The sequence below is a fragment of the Trichechus manatus genome, unplaced genomic scaffold (genome assembly GCF_000243295.1).
Source record: "Trichechus manatus latirostris isolate Lorelei unplaced genomic scaffold, TriManLat1.0 scaffold00061, whole genome shotgun sequence".
NCBI classification, from domain to species: domain Eukaryota; kingdom Metazoa; phylum Chordata; class Mammalia; order Sirenia; family Trichechidae; genus Trichechus; species Trichechus manatus.
In genome coordinates this window covers 3,976,474-3,990,139 of record NW_004443997.1, presented here as the reverse complement: position 1 = coordinate 3,990,139, position 13,666 = coordinate 3,976,474, and the positions used below count along the sequence as shown (strand labels likewise).

General features: G+C 45.8%; 1 protein-coding gene across 1 annotated transcript; it reads left to right on the top strand.

Annotated features, from left to right (window-relative positions):
* Positions 1–569: 569 nt before the first annotated feature.
* On the top strand, positions 570–13,316 carry UNG (uracil DNA glycosylase). Its single transcript, XM_004378990.2, has 7 exons — positions 570–720; positions 1,373–1,579; positions 2,960–3,055; positions 7,077–7,174; positions 7,892–7,980; positions 9,587–9,765; positions 12,154–13,316. The coding sequence occupies exons 1-7, from the start codon at positions 574–576 to the stop codon at positions 12,292–12,294; spliced, it is 957 nt and encodes a 318-aa protein (XP_004379047.1). The 5' UTR covers positions 570–573; the 3' UTR covers positions 12,295–13,316.
* The last annotated feature ends 350 nt before the right edge of the window (positions 13,317–13,666 follow it).

The following is a 13,666-nucleotide window of genomic DNA, read 5'->3' as shown; positions in this document are numbered from 1 at the left end:
GTGGATTCCGATTCATAGCGACCCTATAGGACAGAGTAGAACTGCCCCACAGAGTTTCCAAGGAGTGCCTGGTGGATTCGAACTGCCGACCTTTTGGTTAGCAGCCGTAGCTCTTAACCATCACGCCACCAGGGTTTCCAATCTGTAAAACAGGTTGTGAAAATTGGATGAGATAATTTATACACTAGCTCAATAAACATTATAATGCTAATTTTACTCATACAACAGCCCCATAGGGTAGGTACTTCAATCTTTTTACAGCTGAGAGATGGAGAGACTTGCCCAAAAGGCAAAGTTACGATGAATGAATATACTGAATGAACGAGCGAACGAATGGAGGGAACCTAGCCCTCATCCAGGCACCCAAGCAGCACCCCAGACCCCACCCACCACCCAGAAGCCTCCTCCGCACACGCGCATAGGCCCTTCGCTGCCCCTCCGCCCCCCGCCCCCAGCAAAGCCCCCGGTCGGAGCATGCGCAAGCTGCTTGGCGCCAATTGCTGACCGCCGCCACCGACAAGAATTTCGCGGGTACCCCGGGCGGCGTGCGCTCGCTCCTTCCTCGGCTCCGGGATGATTGGCCAGAAGACGCTCTACTCTTTCTTCTCCCCGAACCCCGCCGGGAAGCGACGTGCCCGCAGCCCCGAGCCGGTAGACCCGGGGACTGGCGTGGCAGCGGCAGCGGCAGCGGCGATAGCTAAGGACACCGGGGATGTGGCGGTAAGACGCGGCGGGGATGAATTGTGGGGTCGGGGTCTGGGGCTGGGCCAGGGCTGCTGGTTGCGGGCCCTGCGCGACCGAGGGGATGCAGGAACGAGCATCTGACTTTGCAAACGGGGGACTCTATGTTGAAAACAAGTCCCCACGTGTTCAAAACAGCCGCCACGGGCCCTCACCGGCGGCCATGCTGAGGGAGCAGCCAATGGGGGCGAGCCTCGGGGCCCAGGGCGCCAATCAGCGCGCCGCAGGCCCGCCCTTCTCGTCCCACCGTCCAATCGGTTGAGGAGGGGGCGGGACCCCAGGGGAGGGTTTTTGCCGCGAAAAGGCCGCGTGGGAACGCAAGTGGCTGGCCCGGCTAGGCGGGGCGGGAGCTTCCGTGTACCGTCCCCTTTCCCGCCAATCCCTCCAGAGACGCCGCGGGGCTTCCTAAGCCCCTCAGCGTCCTCTACCCTCCGGTTTTAGTTCCAAACTCACTGAATTTAGGGCAGTGGGCCGCTGGCCCGGGACTGGGCTCAGCCCTTGGGTCCCAGAGTCGAAAACCCCCCAAATGAGTATCTTCTGCAAATGGCCTTTAGGTTGGGGCTGGGAGCTGCGGGAGGCCGGGAAAGGGCCGCTGCAGCTCGTCACCCGCCTCTGCGGCCTTCACTTGCAGGCCAGCCCCGCCAAGAAGGCCCGAGCTGGGCAGGACGAGCCGGGCACGCCACTCTCGTCGCCGCTGAGCCCCGAGCAGCTGCTCCGGATCCAGAGGAACAAGGCCGTCGCCCTGCTCAGACTCGCCTCCCGCAACGTTCCTGTGGGGTTTGGGGAGAGCTGGAAGAAGCAGCTCAGCCAGGAGTTCGGAAAACCGTATTTTATAAAGGTAGATGTGGAGAGTTGCCTTTCATAACGTTCACAGTGGAGACTCCTGACGCCTTGTCTTATTAAGATAGCAGGTCAAGTCCGTAAGTGTGAGGATATTGCCTTCATAGTGTGATATTTTCCCTGTGTAAATGTCGTTTTCACACTCAGGTTGTAAAATAAAGCCGTCATGTCTGGAGTTCTCTCATGCTTATTAGCTACAGGTTTTAAAGACTGTAGGATGATACGAAAGGAGCCCTGGTGGCAATGGTTAAGTACTTGGCTGCTAACGAAAATGTTGGCGGTTTGAACCCACCCAGAGGCTCCACGGGAGAAAGATGTCGCAATCTGCTTCTGTAAAGATTACAGCCTTGGAAACCCTGTGGTGCAGTTCTGCTGTGTCCTGTAGGGTCACTGAGTCCAAATCGATTCCATCACACACAGCAACATCAACAGGATGATATCAGCAGTTCCTGGGTGGTTCAAATGGTTAAGGACTACTAATTGAAAGGTTGGTGGTTGGAACTCACCAAGGTGGCTTGGAAGACAGGCCTGATGATCTGCTTCTGAAAGTTCACAGCCTTGAAAACCCTATGGAGCCCAGTTCTGCACTGCACACATGGAGTCAACAGGCATCTGGGTAGACACCACAGGCAGCTAACAACAGTAGGATGATATCATAAACAAAAACAAAAATCAAACCCCGTTGCTGGGGAGTCAATTCTGACTCATAGCCACCCTATAGGACAGCGTAGAACTGCCCCATAGGGTTCCCAAGGAGCAGCTGGCTGGCTGGTAGCTGATGGATTTGAACGTTTTGGTTAGCAGCGGAGTTCTTAACCACTGGGCAACCAGGGCTTACAACAATAGGATGATGTCCTGGCTTCTTTTAATCCACAGGGTTAGTCAGCTGCCCAGAAAAGATTGGCATAGTAAAACCACCAACCAGATTGGATGAAACCTGGCATGGCCTTTTAAAAAAACAAAAAAGCGTTAACAGGAAATTAAGGCAGCCGGGGAAATCTAGCTTGACCCAGCCCAAGAAAGAAAAAAGTCAATTCCGACTCACAGTGACCCTATAAGACAGAATAGAACTGCCCCATGGGGTTTCCAAGGAGCGGCTGGTAGATTCGAACTGCAGACTTTCTGGCTAGCAGCCAGCCTCTTGAACCACTGTGCCACCAGGGCCCCCAAGAAGGAAACGGGGAAGGAATTGAAGTGATTGAGCAACTGTGGTAGGAGGCAGGTACTGTTTGTTGTTATGTTTTAAAAGGGTTTGCATATAGAACTTGGCAAAGAGCTAGATAATTCAACTGGCTTGCTTTATTTAGAGGCTTTCTTATTAAATTCTCACGGCTTCCAGTGAGAATCTGATTTTAAGTCTAATTTATCTTTAAATCAGCTGATGGGATTTGTGGCAGAAGAAAGAAAGCATCACACTGTTTATCCACCCCCACAGCAAGTCTTCACATGGACCCAGATGTGTGATATAAGAGATGTAAGTATAAGAAAGTGATTACTTTTACTGAGAGATGGGAGAGAATCAAATAGTATTGCTTAATTAGGGATGCTGCAGTTAAGCCACTGTCCGTAATTCCGTAATAAATAATAAAACACTGAAATCGTGAGGTTTGACTGAGTATATTTTAGCCTATGTTTGCTCTTTAACTTTCACCGTGTGCTCCTTATGCAGCAAAAAAAAAAAGAAAGGAAAAGAAAAATACGTGTGTAGATCACGTGTCTGTAGCTCATTTCTTTCTTTTTGAAGAAGCTATTTATGAGATCTTTATTTGCTCTATACCAAAGTCAGAATTGAACATCTTCACTTTTGAGTTTTCAGTTTTTAGGAGCATGTATTTTAAGCATCATTTCTGGTATCTTATTTGACCCTGAAACGAACCACATGCTACTGTTATATATTATTGTGGTGTGAGTAATGAAACTGAAGCATGAAAGCAGTCATTTCCAGCTAGTTATAGGACTGCCTGCCCCAGATGACAGTACAGGACTAATATTCAAACTATTCAATGAGTCACGGGGTACAGGGGAATCATTGGGTGGCTCAAATGGTTAAGCACCTGTTAGGGATTGAATTGTGTCCCCCAAAATAATGTGTTGTAAATCCTAACCTCTATGCCTGTGGTTATAATCCCATTTGGGAATGGGTTGTCTGCTTTGTTAATGAGTCAGGGCTAGTGTAGGGTGTATCTTGAGTCAATCTCTTGATATATTAAAGAGATTAAACAAACATGTGAAAAGTAGAGATAGGGAAGAGAGATGCCAAGCCACAGTGAAGATCGCCCAGGAGCAGAAGCTCAGAAGAGACAAGGACCTTCTCCTGAGATGACAGAGAAAGCCTTCCCCTAGAGCCAGCACCCTGAATTTGGACTTCTAGTCTCCTAAACTGTGAGAAAATAAACTTTTGTTTGTTAAACCCACCCATTTGTGGTATGTCTTTTATAGCAGCACTAGATAACTAAGCCAGCGCTGAACTACTAACCAAAAGATCGGTGGTTCGAACCCACCCAGAGGCACCTCGGGAGACAAGCCTTGTGATCTGCAAAGGTCACAGCCTTGAGAAACCTGTGGAATGCAGTTCTACTCTGCACATATAGCGTCTCAGTTTTCTAGTGCTGCTGTAACAGATACCTCAAGTGGATGGCTTTAACAAAGAGAAATTTATTCTCTCACAGTCCAGTAGGCTACAAGTCCAAATTCAAGGCGTCAGCTCCAGGGAAAGACTTTCTTTCTCTGTCGGCTCTGGAGGAAAGTTCTTGTCATCAATCTTCCCCTGGACTAGGAGCTTCTCTGCGCAGGAACCCAGGTCCAAAGGACGTGCTCTGCTCCCAGCACTGCTTTCTTGGTGGTATGAGGTCCCCCACTTTCTGCTTGCTTGCCTTTCCTTTTATCTCTTGTAAGATAAAAGGTGGTGCAGGCCACACCCCAGGGAAACTCCCTTTACAGTGGATCAGGAATGTGACCTTAGTAAGGGTGTTACAATCCCACCCTAATCCTCTTTAACATAAAATCACAATCGCAAAATGGAGGACAACCACACAATACTGGGAATCATGGCCTAGCCAAATTGATAAACGCATTTTTGGGGGGACATAAGTCAATCTGTGACACATAGTGTGGAATCAGGGGCAGTTGTTTTGGTTTTTGGTATAGTCGACCCCACCGTGACTTCTAGTTCAGTACGTATTCTGTGTGACCACTCTTTGTTGTCGGTACTTTTCAAGCTTTTGACTTCCGGCCTGTACGATTTCGATGTGCTGTTAACAAATCCCTTTGCTGTAGTTCATCCTACACCACCACGACTGATGAGTGACTCCAGTCACATCAATCTCCTGTTCAAGAGCTTGTCTGGGGTTTTGCACTGTACAGGCAGCCCCCGTTAGGAGCAGGAGATTGGGACAACTACTACTTAAGAATGGACTGCCATAAAGCCGATTATAGTTAAAAATTGAGTTAAATACAATGGTTTGTAATAATGAACGCATGCACTACTTTGTGACCTCATGAAAACATTGTGTGGTTTGGAAGTGTTTCTTAAGTGTTTTATATGCAAAGGAAGGTAAAATATATACTATATACAAAGACTAACATTTGACTAAACCGAAACCCATTGCCGTCCAGTTGATCCCGACTCCTAGCAACCCTATAGGACCGAGTAGAACTGCCCCCTAGGATTTCCAAGGAGCAGCTGGTGGATTTGAACTGCTGACCTTTTGGTTAGCAGCCTGAGCTCTTAACCACTGCACCACCAGGGCTCTGAACATTTGCCTAACTGATGCTGAATAAGAACCGTATGTACCTCTTCAGACTTAACCTACAAATTCAACCTAAAGACAGACTTAGGAATGGATCTCCTTTGTAACCTGGGGATTGTATATATAAACTATAAAAGAATGGAATACGTCTTAACCTCCACCTCAGAGTGGACTGAATGGTGCAGCCTTCCTCATTTCTGTCTTGAAAACCAACTTACTAGATCCATCTATGGCCTCTCCTTGAAGCCTTTTGCCTATGACCTTTGTGATCTGGCTTTCCTTTAAACCCCCACAATATGCTCACACTGAAGGTTTTGGGGTTTTGTTATCCTTTTCCCTCCCATATTTGTAAGCTGGGGGCAGGAATCCTGTGACTTATTAAATGTCTGTTAAACCAAATGGAAGTGAATTAGGTGAATAAACCATCTTGATAAGGCAGCCACACCTACTACTTAGCAAACTTCACAATTTGCATTTTAAAGTAAGAACTCTGACTGTAGCTCCTTGTTTTGACATTAGTTTGCTCTTAAATGTTTGAGTACCATGTTCTGTTCTGAATACCAGCGATCAATAGGAAGAGCATCAAGCCTGTGCGAGTCTGAGTAGTGGATGGGTCAGCAGGGCTCCTTTGCAGAAAAGCGTACTGACGCTTTAGCTTGGGGCTGTTAAGTAGCTTGCACCAGGAAGGTCACTCATCCTGGACCAGATCCTTGAACACAAAAGCATCCCTCCTGGGACAGGTTACTTCCCTATGGAGAGTATACTGGGGACATTGAGCACTTAGGGGAGGCACAGAGAGAGGCTCGTGGCAGCTTCCTGGACACGGAACATCTGAATCTGGATTTTCAAAAGATAAAAAGTATGTCAGCTGTGGAGGAAGATTCTCAGCAGGAGTACCATAGGCATAAGCTTGAGAATGAGGAAGAGGTGGGTGGGCACTGAACAAAAGGGTCAGCCACCTATTTCAACACCTCCCGTGACAGTGACCTCGTTCCCATTCCTTGCACCTGCTGCTGCCTCCTCCCACAGCCCTTTTGACCTGGCCTTAATCTCTTGAGGTTTTGTCCATTAGTGATTGTAGGGGATCAGGCACCCTCACGTCGCTAATGGGGAATTTGAATTGCTTCGACTCATTAGAAAGTGATTTGGTAATAGCATGAAAATTTGAAATAAACTAACTCTTTGATTGGCAACTCCACTATTACAAATCTCGTCCATAGAAATGAAAAGTAATATTTTATGTAATGGAAATAATTTGGAAACAAGTTGGCTGCCCATTACTGATTAAGCTCTCTATTGTCTTGAAAGATGCCCCAGATGTGTGACATGAAAAATACAAAATGTAGGGTAACGAGTACAATAGCCCCAAATACCTAAGTAATTGAAAATGGGTAAAACAGCATGGGATAGGGCTGACCGGGAGGTAACTCATTTCTTTATATGCTTCTGGATGGCTGCACTTGTTTCAAGGGTGTATTTACTTTGGTAATTTGAAAAACGAGCATGAAAGCAAAGCCAGCTTGTTTGAAAAACCAGTGTCAGAGAAGGAGTTGGGGCAGCAAGGCAGGGTGATATGGCGTGCAAGAGGATTTGGTGATGGGAAGTGGTGGTGCCTTGGGGTTCTCAGTTGGATCACGAGGGTTTGCCTTCTCACTGTTGCGTTCCTTTATAGGTTATCGGTCAGCCGGGTGTTTAGACCGCCTGCACTATGGTCTTGTTTAACTTCTTGCCAACTGGTATTCACAGGTGAAGGTTGTCATCCTGGGACAGGATCCGTATCATGGACCTAATCAAGCTCATGGGCTCTGCTTTAGTGTTCAAAGACCTGTGCCACCTCCACCCAGGTACAATTGCTCTATAGATGGTTCGGGTCCAGTCGTGACTACTTTCAGATATATACTTTGTGACTTACAGGTGTGACTATTTCGAGGGCTCTCACTAGCCTTTGGAGCAGGGTTTCTCAACCTCACCCTATTGATACTTTCGGCCGGATCATTCTTTGTAGTGGGGGCTGCCCTGTGCATTGTAAGATGTTTAGCAGCATCCCTGCCACTGGACGCCAGTAGCAACCTCCCCCTCCCCAGTTGTGACAACCAAAAATGTCTCCAGACCCTGCCCGGTGTCACCCGGGAGCCAAAATCGCCGCTGGTTACGAACCACTCCTTTGGAGGAGTTTATATACAATGTATAAAAATATATACACTAATATAAACATAAAGATACAAAACCGTAAACATCATTTGTGAAAGAGATTGTAGCTGCTGGGCTAATTAGGTCTTCCAAAGTGTTAGACCTTAAATCCAAACACAGACCAAAGTGAAGTCTAAGATTTTGCATTTGACCTGTGCTGGCAGGATTCCATTGTTTTTCTCCCTGCCCAGCCATGGCTTGAAGGAGGAAAGGATGAAATGGGGGTGTTTAAACATTTCCTAATCAAGGGCTGACTTACAGACTTTAACTTCTAACCTTTTCACAGGTATGCGGGTGGTTGCTGAACTTTCAGAATTATGTTTAACATTCTCTCTTTTTTTTTTTTTTTTTGCTTTTCCTCTGGCTTTCAGTTTGGAAAACATTTATAAAGAGCTGTCTACAGATATAGATGGTTTTGTTCATCCTGGTCACGGAGATCTGTCCGGGTGGGCCAAACAAGGTAACCATGTTTGGGTTCATTGTTACAGCTGTTGTGTCAAGCCATCTCATTGGGGGTTTCCCTCGGTTTGGCTGACTCTTCACCAGGCATGATGTCCTTTTCTAGCCATTGGTCTTTCCTGATGATGTGTCAAAAGTAAGTGAGTTGAAGTCTTGCCATCCTTGCTTCTAAGGAACGTTCTGGTTTTATTTCTTCTAAGACTGATTTGTTTATTCTTCTGGCAGTCCGCAGTATATGTGGTATTTTTTGCCAACACCACGGTTTGAACACATCAAGCCCAACTATTACTAGATATATTTGGATTAACTTCAGCAGCCTTCTCCTTTCTATCCTGCTTGTTTGTATTTTAAAAGATAGCTAAAAAACTAGAGGGCTGTCATAAAAGGGTTAATTTATGTAAGTAAAAAAGAATATATTATCGTAGTTTATCTTGTAGCCAATGTTTCCTTTCATGTTGTAGTCATAATCTGAAAGAGAAAAATGGGTTTCTTATTAATTTTTAAAATTTACCTACCCAAAGATTCTTAACTTTGACCATTTAGAAGTTGGCCTCACTCTTCTCATTTTAACATAAGAGTTGTGTGTGTGTGTGTGTGTGTGTGTTTAATGCCTACCTATGGGACTTTTTTCCTACTTTTTACATTTTTACAGTAATCAACTGTCTATACAATCAGAATAAGGAAAGAATATCAGTCTTTGATAGTTTTTTTTTAGTATTTTATTGTGTTGTTGGTAAAAATATACACAGCAAAGCATGTTCCTATTCAATAATTTCTACACATAATGTTCAGTGACATTGGTTATATTCTTCACAATGTGTCAACATTCTCATTATTTCCGTTCCCATCTCATCTATGCTGTAGAGTAACAGTTGTCAGTTTGGTCTCATACAGATTATTTTTTAAAAAGGTGGTAGTGCTCACGGTTGACATTCGCTACTTTTCGAGCTAACCTGCTATTTAGTTAAAAGGTAACTTCATGGAATAGTTTCGCTTCAGGGTTTAAAGAGTACTTCAGGGCAGTGGTCTCGAGGATTCCCATGGTCTCCACGTGCAGTATCTTTGGTTGTTTCTTGCTGTTTGATTTTCATTTTCAATGAAATTTTTGGCCTACTTGTTATATAGTAAAATCTGCAAAAGCTAGTCCCTATGTAAGGCGGAAACCTGTCAGAGGAGGAAAACTCAAAATGTTTTCCACTAAACAAATGATACAAAAGTGGTAAGACTGCACCCTGTCAAAGGCGGAAAACTTTCGAGACCTGGAAAAACAAGGCAGTCCCGTTGAGTTCCAGCTCTCCCAAGTTTCCCTATATTTCCCGGAGCGATTTAATATCATTTAGGATATTTTTAAAAGCAGTTCTTCCTGATGACAACAATAATGAACGTTCACTTGGAAGATGTCGAAAGGGCCGAGGTGAACATAAAGCGCCCCCTAATCTCATCACCCAGAGATGACCACAGTTCACGTCTGACCACAGTTCACGTTGTGATGCTTTCTTCATGACCTAATTTCTATGGTTTCATCGTGTGTTTAACACCCAAGCTGAGTGTTCGAGCTGGTTTGTGGTAACGTAGTTTTAACCTGTTTCTTCCATGTGTGTTCGTAGGTGTTCTCCTACTTAATGCTGTCCTCACCGTTCGAGCACATCAAGCCAACTCTCACAAGGAAAGAGGCTGGGAACAATTTACTGATGCAGTTGTGTCCTGGCTAAATCAGAACTCGAATGGCCTTGTCTTCTTACTCTGGGGCTCTTATGCTCAGAAGAAGGGCAGTGCCATCGATAGGGTATGTAGGTGTTGTTTTTTTTTCTTTTAGTCACATTAAAGCAGTTTAGAAAATTCCAGAAATCATTGCCAAGCAGTCCTGAAAATCCATGTCATAAAGTTAAGTGAGTCTTGGTTTCCCTTAAGACTGTTACAGTTGGGTCTCAGAGAGTGGAAGTCATTTGCCCAAAGTTGCAGTAAACGGTGGTGCCGAGATCCGAGCCCAGCTCTGCAGAGCTTCAGATTCTGGGTTCTTAAGCACCATGCTGAGCGGTTTGTCTGTTCGCCTGGGTAGGCCTGTGGGAGTGCTGCGTGTAGTCTTTGAACAGGGGTGTGTGTGGGATTGATTCTAAGCCAGTGGTAGAGTCTGCAAAGGTTTTGTGTGAATGAGCAAGATCTTTTCAGGCTCTTTTACTTTTCTTAAGGAATAACAGAAATAAAATCTTGCATGAATGAGCCAACTGTTATCTGATTGTCTAGGTAAGTAAGAAGTGTACATGAAAGTAATTTCTAATCTCTGCTTTAGGCAGGTTTGCGATCAATAGATCTATTACCTCAGCATAGTTTTTATTCAGTATATTTATAATCTTTATTATTGTTCAGCATGGTTTGGTCTGAAAGTAAGCAGTTGTTAAAGTACCTTGATCATGGAAACCAAGTTGTATATCTCCAACTGTAAAAATGGTGGTGTGGGGACATTGGACCTCCTCTTCTAACTTGGAGGGGGAGGGGAAGGAGGAGAATCATTATCAGCATCAGCAGTCCAAGGCTGATTGCTATGAGGTGGAGGTCTGACATACCTCTACCCTCCCCTTTTTACCAGTTCTGACACCAGCCACCCCTCCCACAGCACTCTCTACTTCTTGCTGGGTTTGATAATTCATTGCAATGGCCACACAGAACTCACAGACCATACTCAAAGTTATGGGGTTTATTAGGGAAGTAACAGGTTACAATTCAGGATCAGGAATGACTCAGGATACAGTTCTTCGATCAGGACAGCATCTTCTCAGCCGTGCCTGCAGGCAGACCTCTCTCTGGCCTTAAGCTCCTCTGCCCCTTGGCCCGGCCTCTGCCCTGCTCAGGCAGTTGTTAAAAAGCAAAGTGTTACAAAGCTCTGCCAATAAATGCCTAGGGGCACCCCACTCCACCAGTAAGCCTGCAGCCTGAAGACACTCAGCTCTCTTGCTCTGTGGGTTGGCACATCCACTGTTAATTGCCTTGCTCCATCTCCAGTGTTACAAACTCTTTGTCTCCTGGGTCTAGGAGGTTCTCAGTGCAGGGACCCTGGGTCCAAAGGATGGGCTTTTTGCCAAGTCTAACAGAATGGCAAAACCGACCAATTCCCTCGTTAGGGCACCATGCACCTTATTTGCATTATTAGCAAACTGTCCAATCCCTTGGTGGGCCACAAGCACCTTATTTGCATAGTCCCACCTAATCATTTGGTGGGAGTTACAAGACATGGTAAGAAAGGCCATATTAAAGTGATCCATTGCACCGCACCAACCCAGCCTAAATCCATATAGTCAGCTGCATTTTTATAAGTGACCCATAGGCACATCAAGTTCAACATGTTCCAAGTTAAATTCTCCTTTCCTGATTCATTTTTCACTAAACTTGTTCCTGCGTATTCCCCTAGTGGATTTGAACTGCCAACCTTTTGGTTAGCAGCCATACGCTTAACCACTGTGCCACCAGTGCCCCAAAGGCTCCGTATAGAGGGGTATAAAATGGAAGGGAAATGCCTTCCACTCTTTCTTTCCTCTTAAAGGAACTAAAAGTTTCTCATGTATTTTTCAAAAAATATTTTTAATGCATTTATCACTTTATTCTTTTTATTAATTCATAAGGAATCACTATGCGTTGTTTTTTGTTTTCTCTTGATATGTTTTGGAGGTCTTCCCATATCAGACCATGTAGCTCGACCTTGTTCTAGCAGCCGCATGGTGTTCTACTGTAAGAATTTTAGAAAAATACTCTTAGCCAGTTCCATGGTGATGGGTTTATATAAGACTTTAGCTGGTAGAAGCAGTGCTGCAGTGAGCCTCCTTAGACGCGTGCCTTTGTGTCGGTCATGCACCGTGTGGCCTTTAGCAAATGCATCCTTAGGTGTGGTGGAATTGCTGGGCTGTGAGGTGGGGGCACTTAAAAAAAAGGGCGGATATTGCCAAATCAAGGGCCGAGGCTGGTCTTTTGGCATGCTCAGAGCCTAGCAAAGGTAGTCACTCTGTAACAAATGAGTGAATGAATGAATGGATTTGTGTTCTAGTGTAATTGCTGAAGGGGAAAGAAACTTTGGAAAATGGGTGAATTTAGAGAGAGCAGAAGGGCACAGAGAGCACAGCAGTCTTGGAAAAGTCCCCAGTATGCCACGTTTTATTCCCTTGTTTGCCCGGATCTCTTTCAGAAACGGCACCACGTGTTGCAGACTGCCCATCCCTCCCCGTTCTCCGTGCATCGAGGGTTCTTTGGATGTAGGCATTTTTCTAAAACCAATGAGCTGCTGCAGAAGTCTGGCAAGAAGCCCATCAACTGGAAGGAGCTGTGACCTGAGCGAGGGGGTGGCCTCCACTGGTGGTTTGTGAGAAGCTGCTGTTGAAGAATTAGTTGTGAAGTGCAGTTGAAAAAATAATTTCCCTAGTAATTCTTCAGTACCCTGCATAAGGTGAATTGCTTCGCTAAGGCAGCGATGAGCCAGGCTGCCTACAAGCAGCAGCTTTTTCCAGCCAGAAACAGCAAAGACTGTCCTCGTGGCCTTAGAGCTTTCTTTGCAATGGGACTTTCACTGAAAAAACTCAGTCAGTTTCTTCAAAGACAGTTGAGTTCAAGTCCTGTTTTGGCCTCCCTTACCGTTTTGGTTAAAGGGAGGAGACGTGCACCTTTTGAGTACAGCCAGTAGTTTGGTGCTTGCTGATACTTATTTTTACCTAGTAGGTTAGACTTTAGGTTAGAAGGTGTTGGGTGTTTTTATTTAGGAAGGCCCCCTGCCCCCTGCCAGGCATTCCAGTCTCCGCCAGAGACATTGACTCCATTGATCTTTTTTCAGGAAACAGGACGGTATGCAGGTTTCAGGAAATCTGGTCCTCAGCTGGTCCAGTAATTAGGGATCAATTTCCGGATTATAACAGAGGTGAAAATTCCTAACAAATGATCCTTGGTGTGAGCCTTAACAGATGGCCAGAGGCTAAGAGAAATGAGCTGGGGGTTCTTTTTATTCTTTTGGTGTTTCTTGGAATAAAGGGTGGAAGTTGAACAAGGAAGAGAAGATTTTTCTTTATGGGAGAAACGCTTCTTTTCTGAGTTAATTTCGAGTTGGATTTTTTTTTTTTAAAGGGCAGCATAGACTGTCAAATGCTATTTTTTATGGACTGAAATAAGTTTGGGGTATTTTTTCTGCAAGCCTCAGGAATTTTACTTTTTTGAAAAATACGTATGTGGATGTATATATATTTTTTTAATCCTTTGTTTAAGAGACCATCGTTATTAGGCCTGCACCTCCGTCCTTGATCTTGTTAGAGATGCTATTTTGCTGTTAACTGGGTTAAAGCGTTAACCCCGCGTGACTTTGGTAATAAAAGATTGTTGAAAAGATTGTTGTAGTCTCGCTTTGTGGCCCAGTAGCCTTTGTCAGCTCCCTCGGATCCCAGAGCGCAGGACAAGACGCAAGGACGCACTTGGTCCAGGCGCCCAGCCCTCCGGGCTCCGCGGGCTCCGCTGGGCCGTCCCCATGACAACCATTGTCCGCAGGAAGAACCTCCTTTGCCAGCTGGCCCGCCCTCCTTCCTCGCGTCCCTCCGCCCCTTGTCCCTCCGCCATGCCTCGGTAAGCCCGGGGCCGGTTCCGGGGAGGAGCGGGGGCGAGACCGCAGCAAGGCGGACCCCTCCGAGCTGGGCCCCACCCCAGCTAGGAGCCAGCACCCT